The 21,928-nt window shown below is 30.9% G+C and overlaps 3 protein-coding genes across 3 annotated transcripts; all 3 read left to right on the top strand.

Moving 5' to 3' along the window:
• Positions 1-5,110: 5,110 nt before the first annotated feature.
• Positions 5,111-5,887, top strand: LOC145841716 (serine/threonine-protein phosphatase PGAM5, mitochondrial-like). The gene has a single exon (XM_082949066.1). The coding sequence runs from the start codon at positions 5,111-5,113 to the stop codon at positions 5,885-5,887; it is 777 nt and encodes a 258-aa protein (XP_082805192.1).
• A 676-nt stretch (positions 5,888-6,563) lies between these two features.
• On the top strand, positions 6,564-7,328 carry LOC145841715 (serine/threonine-protein phosphatase PGAM5, mitochondrial-like). Its single transcript, XM_082949065.1, has one exon. It carries the CDS (start codon positions 6,564-6,566, stop codon positions 7,326-7,328), a length of 765 nt encoding a protein of 254 aa, XP_082805191.1.
• Positions 7,329-9,643: 2,315 nt separating this feature from the next.
• On the top strand, positions 9,644-10,459 carry LOC145841714 (uncharacterized). The gene has a single exon (XM_082949064.1). It carries the CDS (start codon positions 9,644-9,646, stop codon positions 10,457-10,459), a length of 816 nt encoding a protein of 271 aa, XP_082805190.1.
• Positions 10,460-21,928: the final 11,469 nt, after the last annotated feature.

The raw sequence follows: 21,928 nt of genomic DNA, 5'->3' as shown, positions 1-21,928 counted from the left end.
AATTTTGGTTTTTATATAAGGGCAAGTATTAGTTTTTATAAAAAAAAATATGTTGGACCCCTCTTTGGCCGTAATAAAGACTTTAATTCAGTATTGACTGCATAAAAGGTTAGTAAATTTATTTTAAATAGGGTCACAAAAATTTCTTTTTGGCAGTAGTACATTGTCAAACTCCTTGACCAATTTGCAAATTATTTATAAATCTTGACATTACATAACAGTAATATTGCAACAGAGATTGATAATCACAGTTATATAACTTTTTTGCAGATAATGTCAACATTTTTAGTAAGTAATTTGGTGCTTTACAGATATCCCAAGACAATATCTATCAATAACCAAAAAACAACCAAACTAAATTAAATCTTTATAAATGTAAAATTTTTAATATTCACATAAGCAAACATAACTCAGCTGATCCCTTAATTAATAACATTAAATAACCTTCAATTACAGTGTATTAAGAGTAAGCAAACTACATATTTAAAAATCTAAATCTAAAGTGAATTCACTGTATATAATAATTGCATTAGTATCATCCTACAAAATATTAAGCAGTTTTAAATTTAGTTCAACTATTACTCTGACAAAGTTATTTATACTATATGTTTGTCTTATGCTGGAGTTCAACACTTCACTTTCAACCAACTACCTTAAAAAAAAGAGTTGACAAAATTAAAGCAGTCCAACAAAAATTCACAGTTTAATGTTTAGTTTTTGCAATACATATGCATTAACTTATTATAGAAATATATACTGACTAAACTCAGCTTAAAGTCTTTTGAGTACAAAGGAGTACAGAAGATGGGAAATTAATTAAATAAATATTTTTCAAACTGTAAATGGTAAACACAAAGTCTTTTTTGATAAATTCAAACAATTTTTGTCATAAAAGATGTATTAAGAGAAAAGGATAACAAAATAAAATGTAAAGATAATTTGAAAATAGCCATTGCCAAATTCTTTTTAAATCATAAAATAATGATTTGTGAATTTTTAAAACTTTAAAGATATAAAGTAAATAGAATACTTGTTGGTAAAATTTGTAAATAAACCTAAGAAAAAGTTAGAACAACAATAAAACAGTTAAACAGACTTAAATAAAACAGACTTAACTTTATCTCAAACTACTGTTAATGTTTAAAAACTATCAATAGGTATATTCACTCTGTGCTTCCTTCCTAAAAATATTTATCAGTTTTACCAACTTTATGATTTTTTTTTTTGTTTAAAGTTTAATAGTTTTAAACCCCTTAACTTGTCGACCTGGAAGTTTGTTTTGACTAAGCTGTTTATGTATTTTAGTAACTTTTATATTAAGGGCATAGGGGGGGGGGGTAAACACCCTTTTTTGGTTTTTGATCTTATTTTATATAGTTTTTACTAAGCTACAAGGTGCTTTTTACAGATTTAAAAAAATCAAAATAGTTTTTGAGATATAGCTGGTCAAAGTCAAAGCCAACAATAGGATCCTTATGGGAGGCGCAAACTAAAACGGCAAAAATAGACTATTTCACTAAAAATCTATCTTCTCCTACGTTTTTTGAGATAACTGCCTCAAACTTTCAGGAAATGTTCCTTGATATATTTAGAAAATTCTGTCGGAAGGAATTTTTTTAAATATAAAAAATAAAATTTTAATATAAAATATAAACAAAAAAAACAGTTTTTTTTTTGTTTTTTTGTTATAAAATTTTTATTTTTTAATTTTTTTAAATTCTGTTCCGACAGAATTTTCTAAATACTGCAAGGAACATTTCCTGAAAATTTGAGGTAGTTATCTCAAAAAACGTAGGAGGAGATAGATTTTTAGTGATTTCTAGTTATTTGACGTTTTAGTTTGCACCTCCCATAAGGATCCTATTGTTGCCTCTGACTTTGACCGGCTATATCTCAAAAATTATTTTGAATTTTTTTAATCTGTAAAAAGCATCTTGTAGCTTAGTAAAAACTATATAAAATAAGATCAAAAACCAAAAAAGGGTGTTTACCCCCCCCCTATGCCCTTAATATCTACTTACATCATACATTTTATGCTGTTTTTTGTACACTTTTTTGTGGTTTCTTTTTTAATGGAATGATAACCAATGTTTTGTGAGTAATTTTTTTTGAGTTTTTTGTTTCATTTATTTTTGTTATAAATTATAGAATCATGTGTATTAATCATTTTTCTTATTTTTAACTTCATATTTCTTTTGCTAACATAGCTTGAGTTTTAACACCTGAGTTCAAAATTGCACAATAAACAACATTAATAAGTAATAAACAATTATATCAATTAGATCACAGGAGTTGGGGTTCAAATTTTTTTTAGAAATGAGTAGTGGCCCTCATATAGAATCTTAAAGTATATACTATTAGATACTTTTTATTAAATATAAAAATTTCAACTAGTTTTAAGATACAATCAGTTTTGTAAAATAATTAACTTTTTATAACTAGTTTTCTTGAAATTTTGAAAACTTTACTTACTATGTATAAACTCATATGTTTTTTACAGAAGCTTATCTTAAGTTTTTGGAAACACTTCTTGCAATATTAAGGGTATGAGGGGGTAGATCACTTTTTTCATAATTTGATCTTAGTTTATAAAGTCTTAACAAAGCTAAGATGCTTTTTACAAACTTAAAAATTAAAATAAATTTTTGAGATATAGCAGGTCAAAGTTGGAGGCAACAAGAGGCTTTTTATAGGAGGCGCAAACTAAAACAACAGATGTTTAGTGATTTCTAGTTATTTGTCGTTTTAGTTTGTGCCTCCCATAAGGACTTTTTTGACCGGCTATATCTCAAAATTTACTTTGAGTTTTAAATACCTGTGAAAAGCAACTTGTAGCTTAATAAAAACTCAATAAAATAAGACTAAATGGTGAAAAAGGTGATTTACCACCATATGCCTTTAATACATTTTTTAAAAAAGATTTAAAAGATGTTATATACAAAATTAACTGTAGTTTTACAAAAGTAGGCCTTATAAAATTTGTAAATTATTGCTCAAAAGCTTTTGAAGATCAATAACCTATTGAAAAATCCAACTTTGATTCCTCATATCTCAAAAGTTACTTTGAGTTTTAAAAAGGGGTCAAAAGCAGTTGGTACCCTAGTTATAATTATAGAAAAAGTACAAAGTAAAACAAGGTGACCCCTCCTATCATATGGCCTTAATTTTTGAGCCGGTTTCAGAGTAAATAGAACAAGTTTGTATGATTTATGCCTTATGATATTTATATTGTATCAAATTTTAATTACTTTTGTTACGGCTATAGTTTGTTTTTTTTTTATAGATAGTGGTTAATACATTAAAAACAGTATAGAATCCTTTTATACTAATTTGATAACTGAAAGGTTTTTTTGTGTACCAGGTCTTAGGACAAAATATTTTGAGCGTCTTTTGTTCAATAAACTAAACTACCCTGAGAATATCAAAAGAAGTTAACAAAAAATATTAAATAAATAAGAATATAATTTATGAAAACCACTTAGTGCATATATTTTTTTAGTAACTTTTGAAAAAGTATGTTTAGTACACATTAAAATCTAATATCTAAAAGCAAGGTAGGTGAAAAGTTCTTAGACTAATTCAAAAACTGTTTAACACTAAAAATAGAAAACCTAAAAAAATTGATCAAAAATTATGACTAAGGAAAATAAAAATAAGTTTGAATTGTTTGCTAAATTAGTTTGCTTTCAGTATAAACAATACCCAAAAATCCACTACATTTAAAACAAGGCAGGAACGTACATCTCTTTACGCAAAAATCTACAAAATGATGTTTTACCAGTCTTAAGTTTTAATTGAGGTTTTTGATAGTCCTTTGATTTACTGGAAAGTGAAAGGCTGATTTTTATTATGTACTTTCATCTTTTTAAAAACTGGTGCCAAAATTTGTAATGATAGATCTGTTTTGATTTTAACCTCTTGTTAATCAAAAATAGTTTTTAAAGTAACAAGTTTGCAGCCCACATGAGTTAAAATGGATTTTGTTGATAGCAGACTCTTCAACAAGTTCATTTGCTGAGCACTTTGGTACACTCAGTCTTGTTTTTAATTTTTAACAGAAAATGCAACTGTAAAAAGTTCTTGAAACAAATAAAAACATTGTGCTCTGCCATGCCAGCCTTCAAATCTTTAAGAAGAATCTTTGCTCTGTCAAGTCTGTTTTACTTTTGGACAGGTGTGAGGTATAACCTCTTTTTTATTTTATAGGAAAGTAGTTTGAGATAAATTTTTATGATTTTTATCATTTATGTCACACTCACATAATATTTTTAGCCATTCACCTTGCAGGACTCTTCAGATTCCCGCTCACCCTTTCCTGAACACCTTTGGTCATCTTCTTTGATCAAGGAACGCTATGCTACCTCATAGGTCTTCAGGTGTTCTCCTTAAATACTTTCATAACATTGTAAACTGAGTTTGGCTTGTTTTAAGAGCATAATAATATCTTTAAATGTTCTTCCTGCACAATTAAGCTTAACTATTGCTTCTTTTTTGCTTATTTTAGAAAATTTAATATTTAAAAAAATAAAATATAAGAACAAATAGTAATTAATATAAATTATTTATGAAATTCACTATTTGCAAACAGAGTTGTATGTTCTTTAAGGGATTTAGTTTTAGTTCTTACTTACAACTTATAAGAGTGGATCATACTAGTATAAATTAATGTTTTAAACACTTTAAAGGTCTTAAGACTTAAAAATAGTTAACTGATATTGTAAAAACAATAAAACATTTTTAAGATTTCACATCAAATTGTTATTATTTTGAAAAAACAATATGTTTTGCATAGATATTTTATGTAAGTTTTTATGTAGTTTTTAAGTATGAAAAAAAGTCTTTAATTAAAATAACTTTTTTTTACCAAGCTTGTTAAAAGAAAGATGAATTGTCAGTGTATAACTGTATATAAACTATAAGTAGTAGTTATACAAAAATAATTGACTTTAATAGAGTCTAACTACTATTTTTGATCAACTATTTAGTTTTCTTTCTTTTAGGTTTAATATTTTATAAGTTGTATGGTACAAAATACCACTTCAGAAAATATAATATTGAAAACTTAGTTTTGTTTTATTTAACAGACATATATAACATTGTTTGTTCAAGAATGAAAGTGATTTGGAAAAGTGCAGCCACTGCATTAGCTTGTTACACCGTTACAAAAACAAGCTACAAGAAAAACTTCTCACTCAACAAGCAGAAAACATTTGCATTTAACCCAAACTACGATAATGTCCAGCCAAACTTGAATGGAACAAAAGTCAACTACTTCAACTTGGTCTGCTGTGGAAGCTGTGAAAAACAGGAGGATTCAGATGACTACCTGCTGAACAAAGATGGTGAAATCCAAATGAAACTAGTGGGCAACTTTATAGTAGAACAGGGGCTACATAAAAAGATCAATGAAATTGGCGTGGCTCCAAGGAATGTTGACACAAAGTGTGGTAAGATCATTGCCAAGCAAATATACCATGTGACTGGCCAGTCAATCTTGGTCAACAAGAAACCAGAGCTTGTAGATGGCACTCCGGCCCAAGCAAGTCCCAGAGGAGACACTTGCCCACTTACAGACAGAAGTCTTTACATAAACTCAGCTAAATTTGACTACATGTTTTCTAACAACATCAAGAAACCTCTGCCAAATACTGACAGTGATGGACACTACTGGATTGTGACTTCTCAAAACATAATCAAGTATCTCATTTGCAGAGCGCTTCAAATATCTCCATCTGCTTATAACAGGTTCAACATATCCTGTGGTAGTGTCACTTCAATTGCTTGCTATGAAAACGGCACTGTCAAGTTGTTGTATGCTAATGACAGATCTATGATGCATGCAGATAACCAAAGCAAAGTTGATTGTGCTGATTTTGAAGAAGATTAATCTATACTTTTTGATTTAGTTTTACTTTTTCCACACTGCAATATAAGCTCAAAACTTTCTGTTGCAATTTTTTTGTTTAGTTGATTTAACAAAATATTTCTTACAATTTCTGTTTAAAGTTTGTTTAAAGTTTAAAAAAGAAAAAGCTTTTAGCCAAATTTTATAATCAGACATTAATGAAAGGTAAAATGATAATTTTTCAATTTTCATTAAAACTAATCATAAGGGCATTTAGTTATCAGTTATTTATGTAAGACTAGTGATTAATTCAAACTTGAGGTGCAAAGTATTTTTAGTTTCATTGTATTCTGTATGATTTTTTTTTGCTGGTGTTATTAAAAAAATAATATGGATTCTAATTTAAGTAGCTATTTTTTGGACAAGCTAACTGTATAAAGACTTTTTAGTGGTTATTAAAATTGTAACATTGTTAAATGTAACAATTGTTAAAAACTTCAGCTTAAATTTCAGCAGTGTTTAAATTCTAAACTATACCTTCAAACTAAGATTATTTTTTTGTACTTCATGTTTATGACATACTAGTAAAATTAAAAGAAATTAATGACAGCATACATTTAAAAGAACTCTTAAACAAAACTGTAACTTATAACCTATTAAAAATACTTTATAGCTTTAATAACTATCATACAATGTTTTTTTTTTGCAGAAGTTTTAAATGTTTTCATCTCTGATTAAAACAACCATAGCAGCTGGAGGTGCATTTATCGGCCTTAAGTTGAAAAAGACCAGTTTCGCTGATGGAGCCACTTGGAACTATGACTGGGACCAGAAAGAAGCCCTGACACCCAGCAAAGAAGCTGGAGAGTGCGCCCAAACTTACACCAGGGACATCTTACTGGTTTCCCACGGAGATACAAGACTCACTCCAAGTCTAGACCCCGGGTTGAGCAGTATGGGAATCAAGCAAGCAGTCAAACTTGGAGCTTTCCTGGCAAGCGAGGGTCTTCATGAGAGGATAACTCAAGTTCATGTGTCAGACACAAAACGAACAAGAGAGACCTGGAAGTATATTCGCAAGGAAATACTGGAAACAAACTCTGACAGCCTTTGCAAGATCAACATCATGCTGGAAAACGATCTTAAAGATGGCTTTCCAGGCGTTCCCAACCCTCCAAGTTCTGTAAACGAGTTCAATCTGAGCCATCACTACCTGGTAGGAGGTGTTAAGATGTGCGAATCTTTCAAGAGGTTCATTCACAGGCCTTCCAAGCAGAAGAACTCTGTTGAACTGTTCATTTGCCACCCAAACGTTGTTCGCTACTTTGTTGCAAAAGCTCTCCAAGTTCCAGAGATCTGGTCAAGACTCTACCTTGCTCCATGCGCAGTGACTCATTTGAAGATTGCTGATGACGGAGTTGTTACTTTGGGGTCTTTCAACAATGGAGCGTTTTTGTCAAAGGACCTTAATCCTTTGGATTAGGTTGTTAACTTTATCAATACTTGACCTATTCTACAATTGTTTTTTAACCAGCACTGTGTTTTTTTACCAAGTTGAAGTTATCTTTATATAGTTACATATATACTAATATTAAAAACAATTTTTTTTGTAGTAGGTATTATCAACTGTACTTTGCACAATAAGGTATTGTTATCTTTTTTTAAATTTGGTAGTTAGAAATTGAAATATTTTATATTTTTCAGTGCAATTAGTCAGTTTTAATCCATTTTAAACCTATGCTAATAGAGATCTATACTGATAAAAATTTATTTGAATTATTTAAAAATTTTAGACAGTTAGATTTTTAATCAACTTATTTACTTAAAATATTGATTAACATGAGATTTGGAATTTCTCTTTTGTCTTTAGTTGGTGCAAAACTAAAGCTGAAAACAGCTCAAGCCTTCTACAAATTCGACCCGCAAGTCGAAAAATGGGACTCAGACTGGGACTATCTTGACAACGCAGAGTGCAAAGGAGCCAAGCATCTGTTCTTTGTCAGCCAAATAGCTGAAGAAGAATGCTGCAGTCCCAGAAGTGAAAATTTGGCTAAGAGCGCTGCGAACAGAGTCTGGGAGTTGAGCAGAACCATCAGTGATAAAGTCACAGTGACTTCCTTTTCAGACGGTTTTGGAGGCTTGCCTTTCTACCAGGAACTAGATGATTTCTTCGACAATAAATGTGATTATTTTATGAGGCCAGAGCTGGAAATTTTCGGAGATGTAGACGAGCAAGACCCAGTTGTCTACGAGAGATCGGAGAATATATGTTTCAATGAAAGAAAAAGTAGTTGTCTAGACTTCGTTGGGACGTATCTAGACAGGAAACTACAAGATGAATATAGCCAAGATAAAGACAGCCAAGGTAAAGACAGCCACGATAAAGATAGCCACAGTAAAGACAGCCATGGTAGAGACAGCCATGGTAAAGACAGCCACGGTAAAGACCGCTACAGTGAAGACAGCAAAGGTAAAGATAGCCGCGGTAAAGGCAGCTTAGGTAAAGACAGCCACGGTAAAGACAGCCATGGTAAAAACAGCCAAGGTAAAGGCAGCCAAGGTAAAAACAGTCACGGTAAAGACAGCCACGGTAAAGACAGCCAAGATAAAGACAGTAACGGTAAAGACAGCCAAGATAAAGATAGTCAAGATAAAGACAGCCCAGAAGAAGTACAAGTTTACATTCTGCCTCCAAAAGTTATCCAGTATGTGACTCTGAAGCTACTGCAGCTACCAACTAGTTCTTGGAGCAGGTACATATTCAACAAAGCTTCTATCACGTGGTTGCAAATTAATTCGAGCGGGAACGTTTTCGCCCATTCTATCAATGATTGCAGTTATGAGGGAGCTAATAGAGCTTTGTATGAAGAAGACAGATAAGCAAAGTTTGTAAATAATTCTAATTGGCATGATTGGCTCAGTAACTAAACCAAGTAGATTTTTATTATGTAAAATTGGTCTTTAATGGTTGAGTTAAAAGTGTTTTTCAAAGTTTAACAACTATGGTTCAAGCTGTACTAAGCTTTTATAATTTTCTTTTTCTTTTTGTTAACTTTTTTAGTAGAAGATATTAATGAGTTTTTAATTTTGTAACTATCTCCAATAGCTGAGTAAATTTTTAGCAATACTTTTCAATTGAATTCAAATGTATATAAAGTTTAGAATTAAAAAAAAAATTAGTGATACTTCTCACAGTTAGCTTAATGTTTTTTTATAGTAGCATAAAATTAAAAATAGATTGATGTATAAAACATTTTTTCACAGATTTAAGTTCAATACTTTACGAACACAATTTTTTTAAAGATACATAAAATTTGTGATTAGCAGTACTAATGAATTTTATGTTTAAGCTTTAAAAAAATCAACTTTTCGTCTTAGTATATTTTATAAACATTGTACATTTCTATTTTCTTTTTTTAGGGTTATTCACTGTGCATTCTACTAATTTTTGTATATATATAGTATTTAACTTGTCGGCATTTTAAAAGTTTATAGCGAGATGTTTAATAAGCTTTTAAGTTTTGTTGCTAAACTTAGGTTTTAGCTGTTTTTATTTATTTAACAACTAAAGTTAAAGCTATTTTTTGTAAAGTATTTGTATATTTTACACTTGAATTTTATTTATCGTAGGTTATAAAAATATTTCAATAACTAAGTTACATTTAAATTGTGTTTTGACAAGGTTTTTATTTTAGTTAAAGCTAGAAGTGTTTCAAACAAGTTTTTAATTTACTTATAGTTTTTGATCAGTGTTATTTAATTTTTTACATACTAAACAAATTTCACAAATCAAAAGCTATGAAGTTACCAGTGGCAATTTTCTCCGCTGCCATTGGCTCTTACCACAAGTTCAGGAGCCAATCAACGCACGCTTACCAGTTCGACTACCAGATGAAGCCCTGGAACTACAACTGGGACAACCAAGACGAATGTCAGAACCCACAAAAGTTTAAAAACTCAAAATCCAAGAACATTTTCCTGATCAGCCAGTTCTCCGAGATCAACGGATGCACTCCCAGGACGCAGCAGCTGGTTCAGACCGTCGCCAAAAGACTCAGCCAACTGAGCGACGACTTGTCGGATCAGGTCACGGTATTCCCCTTTTCCGAAGGCTACGGCTGCAAGGAGTTTAAGAGGGCCGTGAGGCAGGCCTTTGACTCGAAGGCCCCAAAGTTTCACACCAAGTTCGAGTTCGATCTGGAAGGAGATCTCATGTATCAGGATCCGCCGATTTACACTGACAACTCGGGATCTAAGATAAGGGAGGCGAAAGCCATGATGAACCTGCCAAAGATGCAGAAAGCGTTCGCGGCCAACTTTAAAAGGAGCCTGAAGGACTGTAGGGAGACTGAGATCTACGTCTTGCCCCCTAAAGTCATCCAGTTCGTCACTTTGAAGTTGATGCAGCTTGACACAAAATTCTGGCCGCGCTTTCTGTTCAGGAAGGCTTCCATAACCTGGATTCAGCTCAATGCTAATGGAACCGTCATCCTGAGATGTATGGACGACTGCAGTTACGATGAGCAGCAAAGAGACGCTTTCTACACAGAAGATGTCACTGCGCAACAAAAACAAAGCGTATGCAGTCCTAAACCTAACATACGACTTGTATAGACATTATTTGAAAATTTATTATTATATTTTGTCTTTCTATATTCTATATTATATTTGTATTTTTATGAGAACGAATATTAGTTTTAGCTATTTATTTCAAGCTTGTTTATTAGTAGGTCGAAGAGTTTTTATTTATTTTATTTTATATTAATGCAAAAGTTTAAAGTACAATAAAAAGTATATAGTTTAAAAGCCTGAAAGATGTTTGTAAATAAAACACAGAGTAGCCTTATAGAAATAGTGCAATACAAAAATTTATAGATTATATTGTTAGATCTGACATTTTATTCAAACATAGTAAGAGTGTTTTTTTATATCATTTTACAACTTAGATTAACAGATTTAAAAACATGAGCTACTTCGCTAAGATTGCCACCCAGTTAGCGGTCGCCGCCGGAGCCACGATCTCCCACCAGATCAGCTCCCACAAGAAGCGATCCTTCGCGATGAAGACCCCGGAAGACCTGATGGAAGACAACTACCTGTACACCCCAAGGCGGGACAACCTCAACTGGGACCGGCAGCGCAGCAACGTGGGCCCCAACGCCGGAAAGACCACGATCGTGCTGGTTGCCACGCCGCGCCTTGACGACGAGGACGAGGTCCGGGAGGTGTGCTCCCATCTCCAGGACAACGTGTTGGACTACTGCAACGAGGATCTGAGGATCGTGTACGAGAACAACGAGATGCTGGGCAGCTTGCTGAAGAAGCACCTCGACATCCAGGGCAACGCCACCTTCAGGAAGGAAGACAGGCTGGTGGCGAAGGATCTGCTGGACCCGTCGTCTCCGTACAACGTCAAGAGGTCGGAGTGCGACAAGATGGTGTACGAGAACGACAAGAAGTGCTACGACACGGTCTTCCTCTCCTACTTCAAGAGGAACCTGGATCCGCAGGACAAGAAGATCGTCATCTTCTGCCCGGTCACCTTTGTCACCTACTGCTACTGGAAGATCCACAGCAAGTTGCCGGAGAACGTGCTGAACCACATCAGGGTGAGGAAGAACAGCCTGACCACCTTCCAGCTCAACCAGGACGGCACTGTGGACCAGCTGGGGTTGGGGGACACCTGCTTCAGGCCCTGGAAGTCTTTCAGCACCCACGTTTGATTAATACAATAAAATTCTCGATTTTGATTTAGTGGTGTTTTTTTAAACTTTTTTATGTGTTTTGAGTTAATGTATTGTTTACAGTTTAATTGTGTTTATTAAACAAGTTTAAATTCTTCTTAAGCATAGAATTCTAAACAAAAATTAGTTGTAACTAGTTATAAAAATAAGTTGGTTAACTAGAAACAGTTTTGACATAAATTAAATACTAAAATGTTAGTTTGCATAAAAATTTGTTTTAAATCAAAACTTTTTTTTTACTAAATATAACTTTCTTGAAATAAGGTAAAATAATAATAATATTAAGTTTTATAAGTATTTACAAGGTTTCCATACACTCAGGGAAACTCAGAGAATTTTCAAATTATTATTTTAAACTTAGGGAAGCTCTGCGCAGTTATGATTTTTTTTAAAATTTCAGGTAAAGTTGTTTTTATACTTAGAATGAGATTTAATTAATCCAGTTTCAATATTTTATTTAAAAAATTAGTTTTATTATTTTCAAGTACTTATTTAGAAATTTTGGTAAATACCTAGCATGATGTCGCACCAATATCGAACTGAAATTACATTATTTTCGGTATCTATTTTAGCCATAACTTTAGGCTAAAAATCTATGTTTAAAGCCTAATATGTTTATTTAAAAAAAATACTTTGTTTTAAACAAGCTTTATAAATACATAAATAAATTTACTCATTGTAAACTAATAAAACTAAATATTTAATCGCTTCTATTGTATAGACTTGTTAAAGTCGATATAAAATATTGTATTAATATAATCGATATATATTTTAAGATGAAAGCAATTAAATATTCAAGTTTTATTGCTTTATGATGAATAAGTTTGATTTTATTATTTATGTATATATATAATGTCATTTATAGCCTAAAATTATGGTTAGAGCAGACCTCTAATAAAATATAAATTCAGTTTTATATTGGTGCGACATCATGCTAGCTATTACTATTTTTTATTATGTATAAAAATAACTAACATGTTTACACAAAATTGTGTATACATTTTTTTAGTCTTAATTGATTTAATCTTTTAATATTAAATTTTTGTAAACAGTTTTTTCATATTTGTGATAAGCATCTAACACAGAAGTATACACTTACAACCTTCTTTTTATTATTAAAGAAGAAAAATGAGCATGAGGTATTAGTAATTTGCGCCAGAGGCAAAAAAAAGTTTAAGGATTTGAAAAAAACTCAAGGAAGTTAAGATTACTCAGGAAAGTTTCTGGTCACTCAGGGAAGATTTTTTGACTCAAAGAGTGGCAAGCCTGTGTTTATAATTTTATGACCTGCTATTTCTGATTATTATTTTTGTTTATTGATAGACAAAAAAAGTCGCTCAAAATTTTTATCTAAAGACCTGGTGCACGAAGAAACCTTTCGCTTATCAAGTTATACATCACATGCTATTACGATCTCTTATGAGCTAAGACAAAAGCTGATATACTACAGTGTACTATTTACATTAAAAAAGCTTAATTTTTTATTAATAATCGTTCTAAAAGAAAAGTAACTATCATAAATAAATTTTCATAGTTTGACAATTTTTTTAAATAGTTATGTAAATATTGACGCTACATTTTGAAATCTAACAAATAATTTTTAAATTTAAGAAGACTAAACACACAATATTTTAAAGAATCAACTATAATTATTTCTTATTTCTCTTATAGCATTATATAATTATAAGATGTTTTTCAAAATAATGATATACATAATGTTAATATTGTAGTTAAAGAGCTGCAACAAAAAAATAGTTATTATTTGTTCTGTATAAACTAATTATACTAAGCTTACCTTATGAAAACAAAATGTATTAGATACTTAGCTCATCTTAGAAAAATTTAATTGCTTTGTTTTACAGACAACTTATCTTGATTGTTGATCTATTAAAATACTTATTAGCAAACGTTTTTGCCATTGAATCAAGTTTAAAATTTTTGTCAAAATTTCTAGCTGTTATTATTTTAGTTTGAATAACACAAAGTCTTCCCTCGAAAATGGGAACCACTCAGTTCCAACCTGCGATCATTTCCCACCCGCGCAAAAATTCTATCCTATCAAATCTGAGAACCGCTTGTCGACCAAAGTTAGGTGTAACAATGATAGTAAAAATGAAAATTAAAACAATTTTTGGGTGGTAATTGTTAGTATACCCTCGAAAATTAAACTATAGTTTTTACTCTAAGCTTTACAGTTTAGTCTGTAAGTAAAATTGAATTAAATGGTCAAGTATGTTTCTAAACTGTGTCTACCGAAACTTTTAAGTTTACTTAATCAAACCTTTATTTAAACTATACTTCTACTACGTTACTTAAAGAAAATTTAAAATTACTTCTATCCTTCTTATTTTAACAATATTATACAACTAATGCATATCTGAGAAAGGCATTTTAGCCTAAGTAATAAATGTTAAAAGTTTTTAAAAAAAGTCTTGTCCTGGACAAGTCGTTAAAAGGTTTCCATGGTGTGCAGCTCGATAACCGAAAGGTTATTTGTGCACTAGGTCCTAGGATCAAATATTTTGAGCGTTTTTTTGTCGTTCAATAAACTAAACAAACAATTGTGTTGAACAATGATATAAATTATTTTTTCTGCTTGAAAACCACTTTAGCTAATTACTAAAGTAAAATTTTTGTTTTTGGTTAATGAGTAAAGCCTTGTAAAATGTTAAAACAACTTGCTTTCAAGTAAGGATTTTTTAAGTTCTTACACTTAATGTCCTTACAACTTGACTAATTAAAAATTGAAATACGTTCACTAGAACAGTTTATTTCCAAACGATATATTAAACAAAACTTGTTTAAGCTAAGACTTATTCTTGAATAGATTAATAAATTTCAAATCCTATTAAAACGAAGATTATTTATTTCATGCTGACTCTCGATGTATTATTTAGCTTGAAAAAAATTGAGTAAATCAAGTGAAATTAAATTTTTTGTAACCAAAGTTTTCAAGTTTGCTCTCTATTGACTTACAGTTATGCTTACCAAAATACCGTTTTAAAAAAATTCACCCTAAAAGAACTTTGTTTAATTTTATAGTAAAGTTTTCAATGTTAGGCTGTCAGCAAAAAAATATTTTTGGTGAATGCGGCTCACCGACTTAAAAAGTTGCCAACCCTTAGTTAGCAGAGAGGGTAATAATCTGAAGTTTCAGTAAAGAAAATGCATCATACTTTTGTAATTCGTTTAAAAAAAAAGTTATTAAAACAGCTTATAAAACATTTAATAATGATTAAACACAACAACTTTGTTCAAAAGCAATATGTTTAACTTATAAACTATGTTTATCATCTAGCGCTTAAAAAGTAGATAACAAACAACAATAGTTAATTTAAGTCCGGTTTATTTTAATTCTTTAATTACATGTTTAAAATATATTCAAGTTATTGTTATTTAGCTTCTAATCTTCCTGTAGTTATTATTTCTTCTTTAGTTTTTAGGATTTTTGGCAGTTTTAGACGTTGATGCCCTCATTGCAAGTCGTTGCGCCTTCATTCTCCTCCTCATGCTGATATGCTCGTCATCGTCTCTTTCGATCCCTGGCAGCTTCATCCTCAGCGGGTTGACCACTGTGCACAGTGATGGCACTCCTGCAAACAGGTTCCTGTTCCTACCAATTCTCCTTGGTCTTTGGATCGCTGAAAATTGTTTTAAATTGTTAGTTCTGAAGTTTATATTTAGTGAAATAAGTAGTTTAAGAGAAAAAAAAGGTAAAATATATTATGTTAAACACAAAAAACTAACACTAAACATACTTCTACTACAATTAAGTTCAATATAAAAATATTGCTTGATATTAATAAACCTTTTTTCTCTTGTTCACCGGTTAGTTCCATGTCCTTCTTTTTCTCGATGACACTTTCGATTTCGGGGAAACTTTTGGGGTCAACGCTGGTTGTTATGACAGCTTCGGGGTCCTGAAAAATTCCCGGCACTTTGGAATCCCCGACGCAGTTTTCCAACCCGTCGAAAAATTCGTCCTCTTCTTCTTCCTAAAACAAAAAAAGTTTTAAGAAAAAATATGTTTCATTAGTAAACTAGTCAAATTGTTGTTTTAAACTTGAAAACTAATTAATGCTGAAACATTTTAACAATTCAAAATAAATGCAATGTATAAAACTCAAAAAAAAAAAACATAAAGTTAAGTTTTTTGTTTAAACCAAACTGTTTTTTAGACTAAGAGAATATCCTGAGAAAAATCTAACCTCCAGCTTACTGGTTTCTTTTTCCGCTTCCTGAGCTTCTTTTTGGTTTTCCACTTCAAGTGTTGGTGCTGGCCTTGCCACTCTTCTTGACACCCACCTAAAGCAAAAGAGTTGTTTAACTTTTAGATCAAAACTGCTAGCAAGTTTTTTACTAACTAAAATACTTTTCTACAGTGTAGTTCATAAATTAGGTCAAAATTATTTATAACAAAGTATATTAACTGACAATACAAACAACACTATAGTAATGACTTTAAAGTAAATTAAACAAATTCTACGCTCTTACACTTTAACTATAATCTGAAAACCTTATATACAAAACAGAAACAAACTTGGAAGCCATAAAGATGTACACGGCGTGAATCAGGATAATGAACGCGAGCTTGACCAGTCCGAAGTCAATTGGCGCCAGCACGCGAGCCAGTCCTTCCAAGTAATACGTCATAACACTGGAGACGACGTCAATCGCCACGCCCACGTCATAGTACACCCACGCCATCTTCTCCTCCAAGAAATTGTCCACGTCATTGAAAAACCACTTGAGTTTGGACATGCACGAGTGATCTGCTTGCCATGCGAACATGTTGAAATAGCGTTTCGCCTTCTCGTCCAAAGAAAACTTTTCACCTCCTCCCAAGTTGCCTTGCTCGTCATCGCTTTGAGTTTCTTCAAAGTCTTCTTCTTCGTCCCAATTTTCTCCCGGCACGTCTGACTCTCTTTCACTGGTGTTTTCCTCGGAAAAATCGTCCTCATCAAGACTGTCTTCAGGATCTTCGAGCTGTTGTTCATCCTGACGTGTCTTTTGAGAATTTCTCAAAATCTCCTCAAAGTTTTCAGGGAACAGTCCTAAAAAGTCAACTTGTTCATCTTTTTGGTCAACTTTTTTCTCTTGGTCTGTATCTTCATGACTGCTGCTGTCTTGGGAGCTTTCTTTTTTTGTGTCGTGGTAAGATTCTTGCTCAGAATCATCATAATTGTCGTTATCTGAAAATTCGTGGTCGGGGTTACCAAAGTTATCTTTGTAATAGTTACTATGGTGGTCTTGCTCGTATTTATAATAGTTCTCTGGGTCATCATAGCTACCATAATTCTCTCCATAGTTACCATAGTTCTCTGGGTCATCATAGCTACCATAATTCTTTCCGTAATTACCATAGTTCTCTGGATCGTAGCTACCATAACTCTCTGGGTTATCATAGTCACCATAACTCTCTGTGTCGTAGCTACCATAATTCTCTGGGTCATATCTACCATAGTTCTCTGTTTCATAGCTACCATAGTTTTCAGGGTCATATCTACCATAGTTCTCTGTTTCATAGCTACCATAACTTTCTGGGTCATATCTACCATAGTTCTCTGTTCCATAGCTACCATAACTATCTGGGTCATCTCTACCATAATTTTCTGGGTCATATTTACCATAGTTCTCCGGATAGATACCATAGTTATCATAGTTATCTTGATGATATTCGTCGTAGTTATCTTGATATTGGTCATCATAGTATTTATCGTAATTGTTTTGATAATAATTATCATAGTACTTATCGTAGTTACCTTGGTAATAATTGTCATTATTATCTTGATAATAGCTATCATAATTAGCTCGTTCATAGCTATCATAGTCGTCTTTGTCTTGGTAAGCAAAATTTTCATGACTAGGGTCTTCAAACCTGTCTTTATTTTCATAGTTATCTTGCTCTTCGTAAGGCTCTTCGTAACGTTCATTACCATGGATATCATCATCTAACTCAAGATCCTTAACTTCTTCAGGTTGGTCGGAACTATCAATATCTTTAGGTTGGTTGAACCATCTGTGTAACATGTCATAGATGTAAGATCCCAAAGGTATTTGCTTTTCTTTCTCAAAGTTATCAAAATCTTTCAGCTCGTTATTGTTTTGATTTTCTTCGAAGTTTTCCAAATCTTTATTGTAATCGTTTTCTTTTGTATGTTCTAGAAGATTTTCATCCTGAGATAATCGGGAATCTTCTAAATTTTCATTATCGGGGTTTTGAGAACCATATTGTTCAGGGTGTCCTAAATTGTCTTCGTATTCAAAGGTGTCATGCTCTTGATGTTCAATATTATCTTGATCGATGTCAAGTATGGGTTCATATATATCGCCATCTTCATAATCATCAAGTTCTAAATGATCAAAAATTTTCTTTTGCTTGAAAACATTCCATTCAGGAATGAAACCGGAAACAAAATACTGCAAACTTCCGTACAAATTTGCAAAATGATCAGAGTATCTTAACTTTTCTTGATCAGGTTCTAGATCTTCATCGGGTATAAGATCTCTGTCAGAGTACCCTAAAATCGGTTCATTAAAATCGTCATGTTCCAAGTTATCAAGATCAATATCGTCAACATCTTTTGTTTGCTCGATTATCTTATATTCTGGAACGAAACCAGTTACGAAAGATTTCAAACTTCCGTAAAAGTTTGCAAAAAGATTAGAGTATCTTATCTTTTCTTGTTCAGGCTCAAAATCATCATCGGGTATCAGATACTCGTCGGGTATAAGATCTCTGTCGGAGTATCCTAGGTAGTCATTGCGTTTGTAATCATTATCTTGGTCATTGTGCATCGGGGGTTCGCTGAAATCGTTGTCGTATTCGTCGAGTTGATCAACTTCTTTCGCTTCGAATGTGTTCCATTCCACGTTGTTCTGCTGGTACAGGATGCCAGTGAAGGCGCAGACAAAAAGAAATAGTTTCTTCATCACAGTATACCGTACTCTCGTAAACTTTGTTCAGTTTGAAAGCTTTGTGTCGACGGTAAAAATATCAAATGTAAAATATTTATTCGATTTTAATTTATTTTTTTATAAAATGATTTCCAAAAGTTAATGCATAATTACGTCATATTTAAATGTTGTTTTTTATTAAATAAAAATAAAATATTCTATAACTATTATGTTTCTGCAATTTTTTAAGAACTTACGCAAAAAAAATAGGAAGGCATACATAAGTCGCTGGCCAATTTTATTATAAAAAAGTTGTTCGCGGACCGCGCTGTATGGATAAAGTCTACCGCGGGCCGCAGTAATTTTAAAGTTTTCGTGTTATTCAGTATAAAAGTACTATTTTAAACTAAAGCTGTGATAAAATAAGCAGTAGTAGAGCTCTAAAAACGAGTAAATGTAAAATTAAGAGCCTAGTTGTAAGCTTCTACCACAAAGTTTTTCTTATAACTGTTTTTAAAAAGATATGTTTTGAGCTAAAAGTACCTTGCGGGCCGCAGATTTTGGCTTCGAGGGCCAAAGTTTGCCGACCCCTAAAGTAAAGGGTCAATATTTTTTGAAAAAATTGCTTGTATAGAAAGAGGTCTTCCGCGGGCTGCAGTTAATAAAAGTTATTGTAGTAATCAATATATACCAACTACTTTGAATCAAGAGCATGAAGAACTATTTAATATAAAACCACTAATCTTAACTTAATTTTATTTGTGTCTTAAAAAAAAGCTTTTATTAAAAAGTACATCGCAGACCGAAGTATGCCGGTTTTTAGGTTAAATTAATACCAGCCAGTAAAATAAAATTACAAAAAAAGAATAAAATTAAATGCGACAATTAATTTGTTGAAAAACTTAAATAAGTAAAACAATTTCAACTAAAAGCTAATCGAAAAGTAGAAGACAAGTAGTTCAAACTATTAACATTTTCTGAAAAAAAAACGTTTAAAATATGTTTTGTAACGATTGACAACTATGTGCTCAAGAAAAACACATATTAAAAATTAGATGAATAAAAACTTTGAAGTTTTTTTTTTCTAACCGTAAATCTTAAAACTTTAAATTAGTACGTACAAATTAAATAGCAAGATCAATAATTATTTATCAACAAAAAGTTATGTTTTATATTTTTTAGAAAATATTTCTTGTAAATTAATGAGTCTTACATAGAAATAAACTTATAATATTGGCAAATAAACTTTCTACTGCAAAAAAAAACTTTATCAAATTGTTAAAAAAAAATCTACAGTTTAACTTTTAACATTTGAATAAAATAAACTTTTCATGATACGATTAAAAAAGGCATAGTAATTTTTTATATACAAACTTGAAAACTAGATTTTCTAAATTACTTTATCAATGTTGTCAATTTCTAGTTATCTATTCCAGTGGGCTTAAACACTTTAAAAAGCTGTTCACTTAAAACTATTGGAAAATAAAATTTTTGCACACTGCAATATAATATTAAAAATTTCTTACTAAAAAACCGCTGTTTATTTGTTTTGAAAGTCTTAGTATACAATTAATGTGTTCAGAGTTGTTAACTTATGTTATTATTAGTTTTTTAATAAAAGAAAAGTTATTTAACATTTAAAAAATGTACTTTACCTGCGAACAGTGAATTATTTTCTGTGCACATTGTGAAAAAATCTTATCAACACAATACTAACCAAAAACTGTGTCAAGAAATTAAAACATTTTTTCTTAATTAAGACTTCCTTTAAAGCTACGTTTATTAGGTAGTAAATTAATCGAATTAGTAAGTACTATAAAGTTTTGAATATATAAAAATGGACGCATTAGTTTAGTTTGTTTTTCGAGTACACGTTAACTGTGACTTAAAACGTGCAACTTAAAAAAGCATTAAAGATGTAGGTTGTACTTGTTATTTCTTATTACCGCTATTAAATGCAAAAGAGTAACTATATCTAAAACTTGAAAAAAAAGTTTAAGAATGAAACATGTTTAGTTTGTTATGGTTAAAGTTTATGAAGATATTTTATCAAGTTTGTGTATTTACTTAAAAAATGCTGCAAAATCTTTAAACTTGTTTTATAAAACTTTATATGTTGTCATGAATAATCACATAGTTACAAATACTATTAATTTGCTAAAGCGTATCTTATGAAGAGCTAATTTAATGTGACTTTAAAATTTCATAATTCTCAAACTTCATTGTAAAAACTACAAAAATCATTAACATTTAGTTTAAAATTTAAGCATAAAACCTTTTTAAGTTGACATTATCAAACAAAGCATATTGCATAATGAAAAAATTTACACTATCTCTTGCGTTTATTGGTTAAAAACAAACATTTTAAAACATCTGTACTAGAGTTTTCTTTAGTGTAGGTATAGTGTACCACTTAATATTTATTATCCGTGAAGGACAAGTTATCGTAACAAGTATCCTATTTTGCTCTTAAAGCTGTGATTAATTAATCTGAATAAAGTATTACATTCATAAACTTAAGTTTTTACAACTAAAATAGTTAAGAAATAAGTTAAATTTCATTGAAATACTAAATATATAGCTATTACAGAAAAATATAAATACGGGTAAATGAGTTACGTGAAACTATCTTTCTAAATAATTATGTTGCACAATTAAGCTATGCTTGCAAAAACTTAAATAAAGGGGAAAAAGATTCAAATTAAATTAAATAAACAATAAAAAACTTAGTTTATGTTTTGTGCTCAGTAACTTGTTTTTATTCTGTACCCAAAAGTCTTCGTAGAATACAAACTTACAAATGTGCTTAAAACATTTGTTTTCATATTTTTACCAACAATACTGTAAATAGACGATGTACATAGAAAAAGACAAAATAAAATTTTCTAAAAAATAGAAGATAAACATAATAACCAGATTTATTCAAAATTTAAGAAAAAAAAGTGTTATTTTTTTACGCACTCATCACATAGTTTAATTGATATAATGTTTGATTTATAGCAAAGTTAGCAGTGTTTGAAAACCAAAGTCAACCAAAATGTGAATTAAGTCGCGAAGAAGAATTAATAAAAGCTATAGTAGCAGCATAGTCACTGTAACTGCAACCATAAACTTAAATCAGTTTTCTTCATCAAAAATGTCTTCATTTTATAAATAAAATTACATTAGTATATACTGTAGTTTAATACCTACCTGTTATAACTGTTTGAAATTTTAATTATTACATAAACTTCAAACACAAACTCAACATATTGTAATATTCAAATTGGCAAAATTTATTACGGTAAACAAGATTTTGATTTGTAATCGTATTCTAGATATATTTATCAAAAATTTTATTCTTTTCAGTGGTTTATCTTAAGTAAGCTAAATTTAATTCTTATAAACTCGTGGTTTATAATATATTAATCGCTTTAATGCAATTTTAGCATGACTTAAATTA

Source organism: Thalia democratica, chromosome 7 (genome assembly GCF_965202585.1).
Source record: "Thalia democratica chromosome 7, ktThaDemo2.hap1.1, whole genome shotgun sequence".
NCBI classification, from domain to species: domain Eukaryota; kingdom Metazoa; phylum Chordata; class Thaliacea; order Salpida; family Salpidae; genus Thalia; species Thalia democratica.
This window is presented reverse-complemented; position numbering and strand designations above follow the sequence as displayed.

Bases quoted from the DNA above. Each gene is read 5' to 3' on its own strand.
- LOC145841716 (XM_082949066.1), top strand. From the start codon at position 5,111: ATGAAAGTGATTTGGAAAAGTGCAGCCACTGCATTAGCTTGTTACACC.
- LOC145841714 (XM_082949064.1), top strand. From the start codon at position 9,644: ATGAAGTTACCAGTGGCAATTTTCTCCGCTGCCATTGGCTCTTACCAC.
- LOC145841715 (XM_082949065.1), top strand. From the start codon at position 6,564: ATGTTTTCATCTCTGATTAAAACAACCATAGCAGCTGGAGGTGCATTT.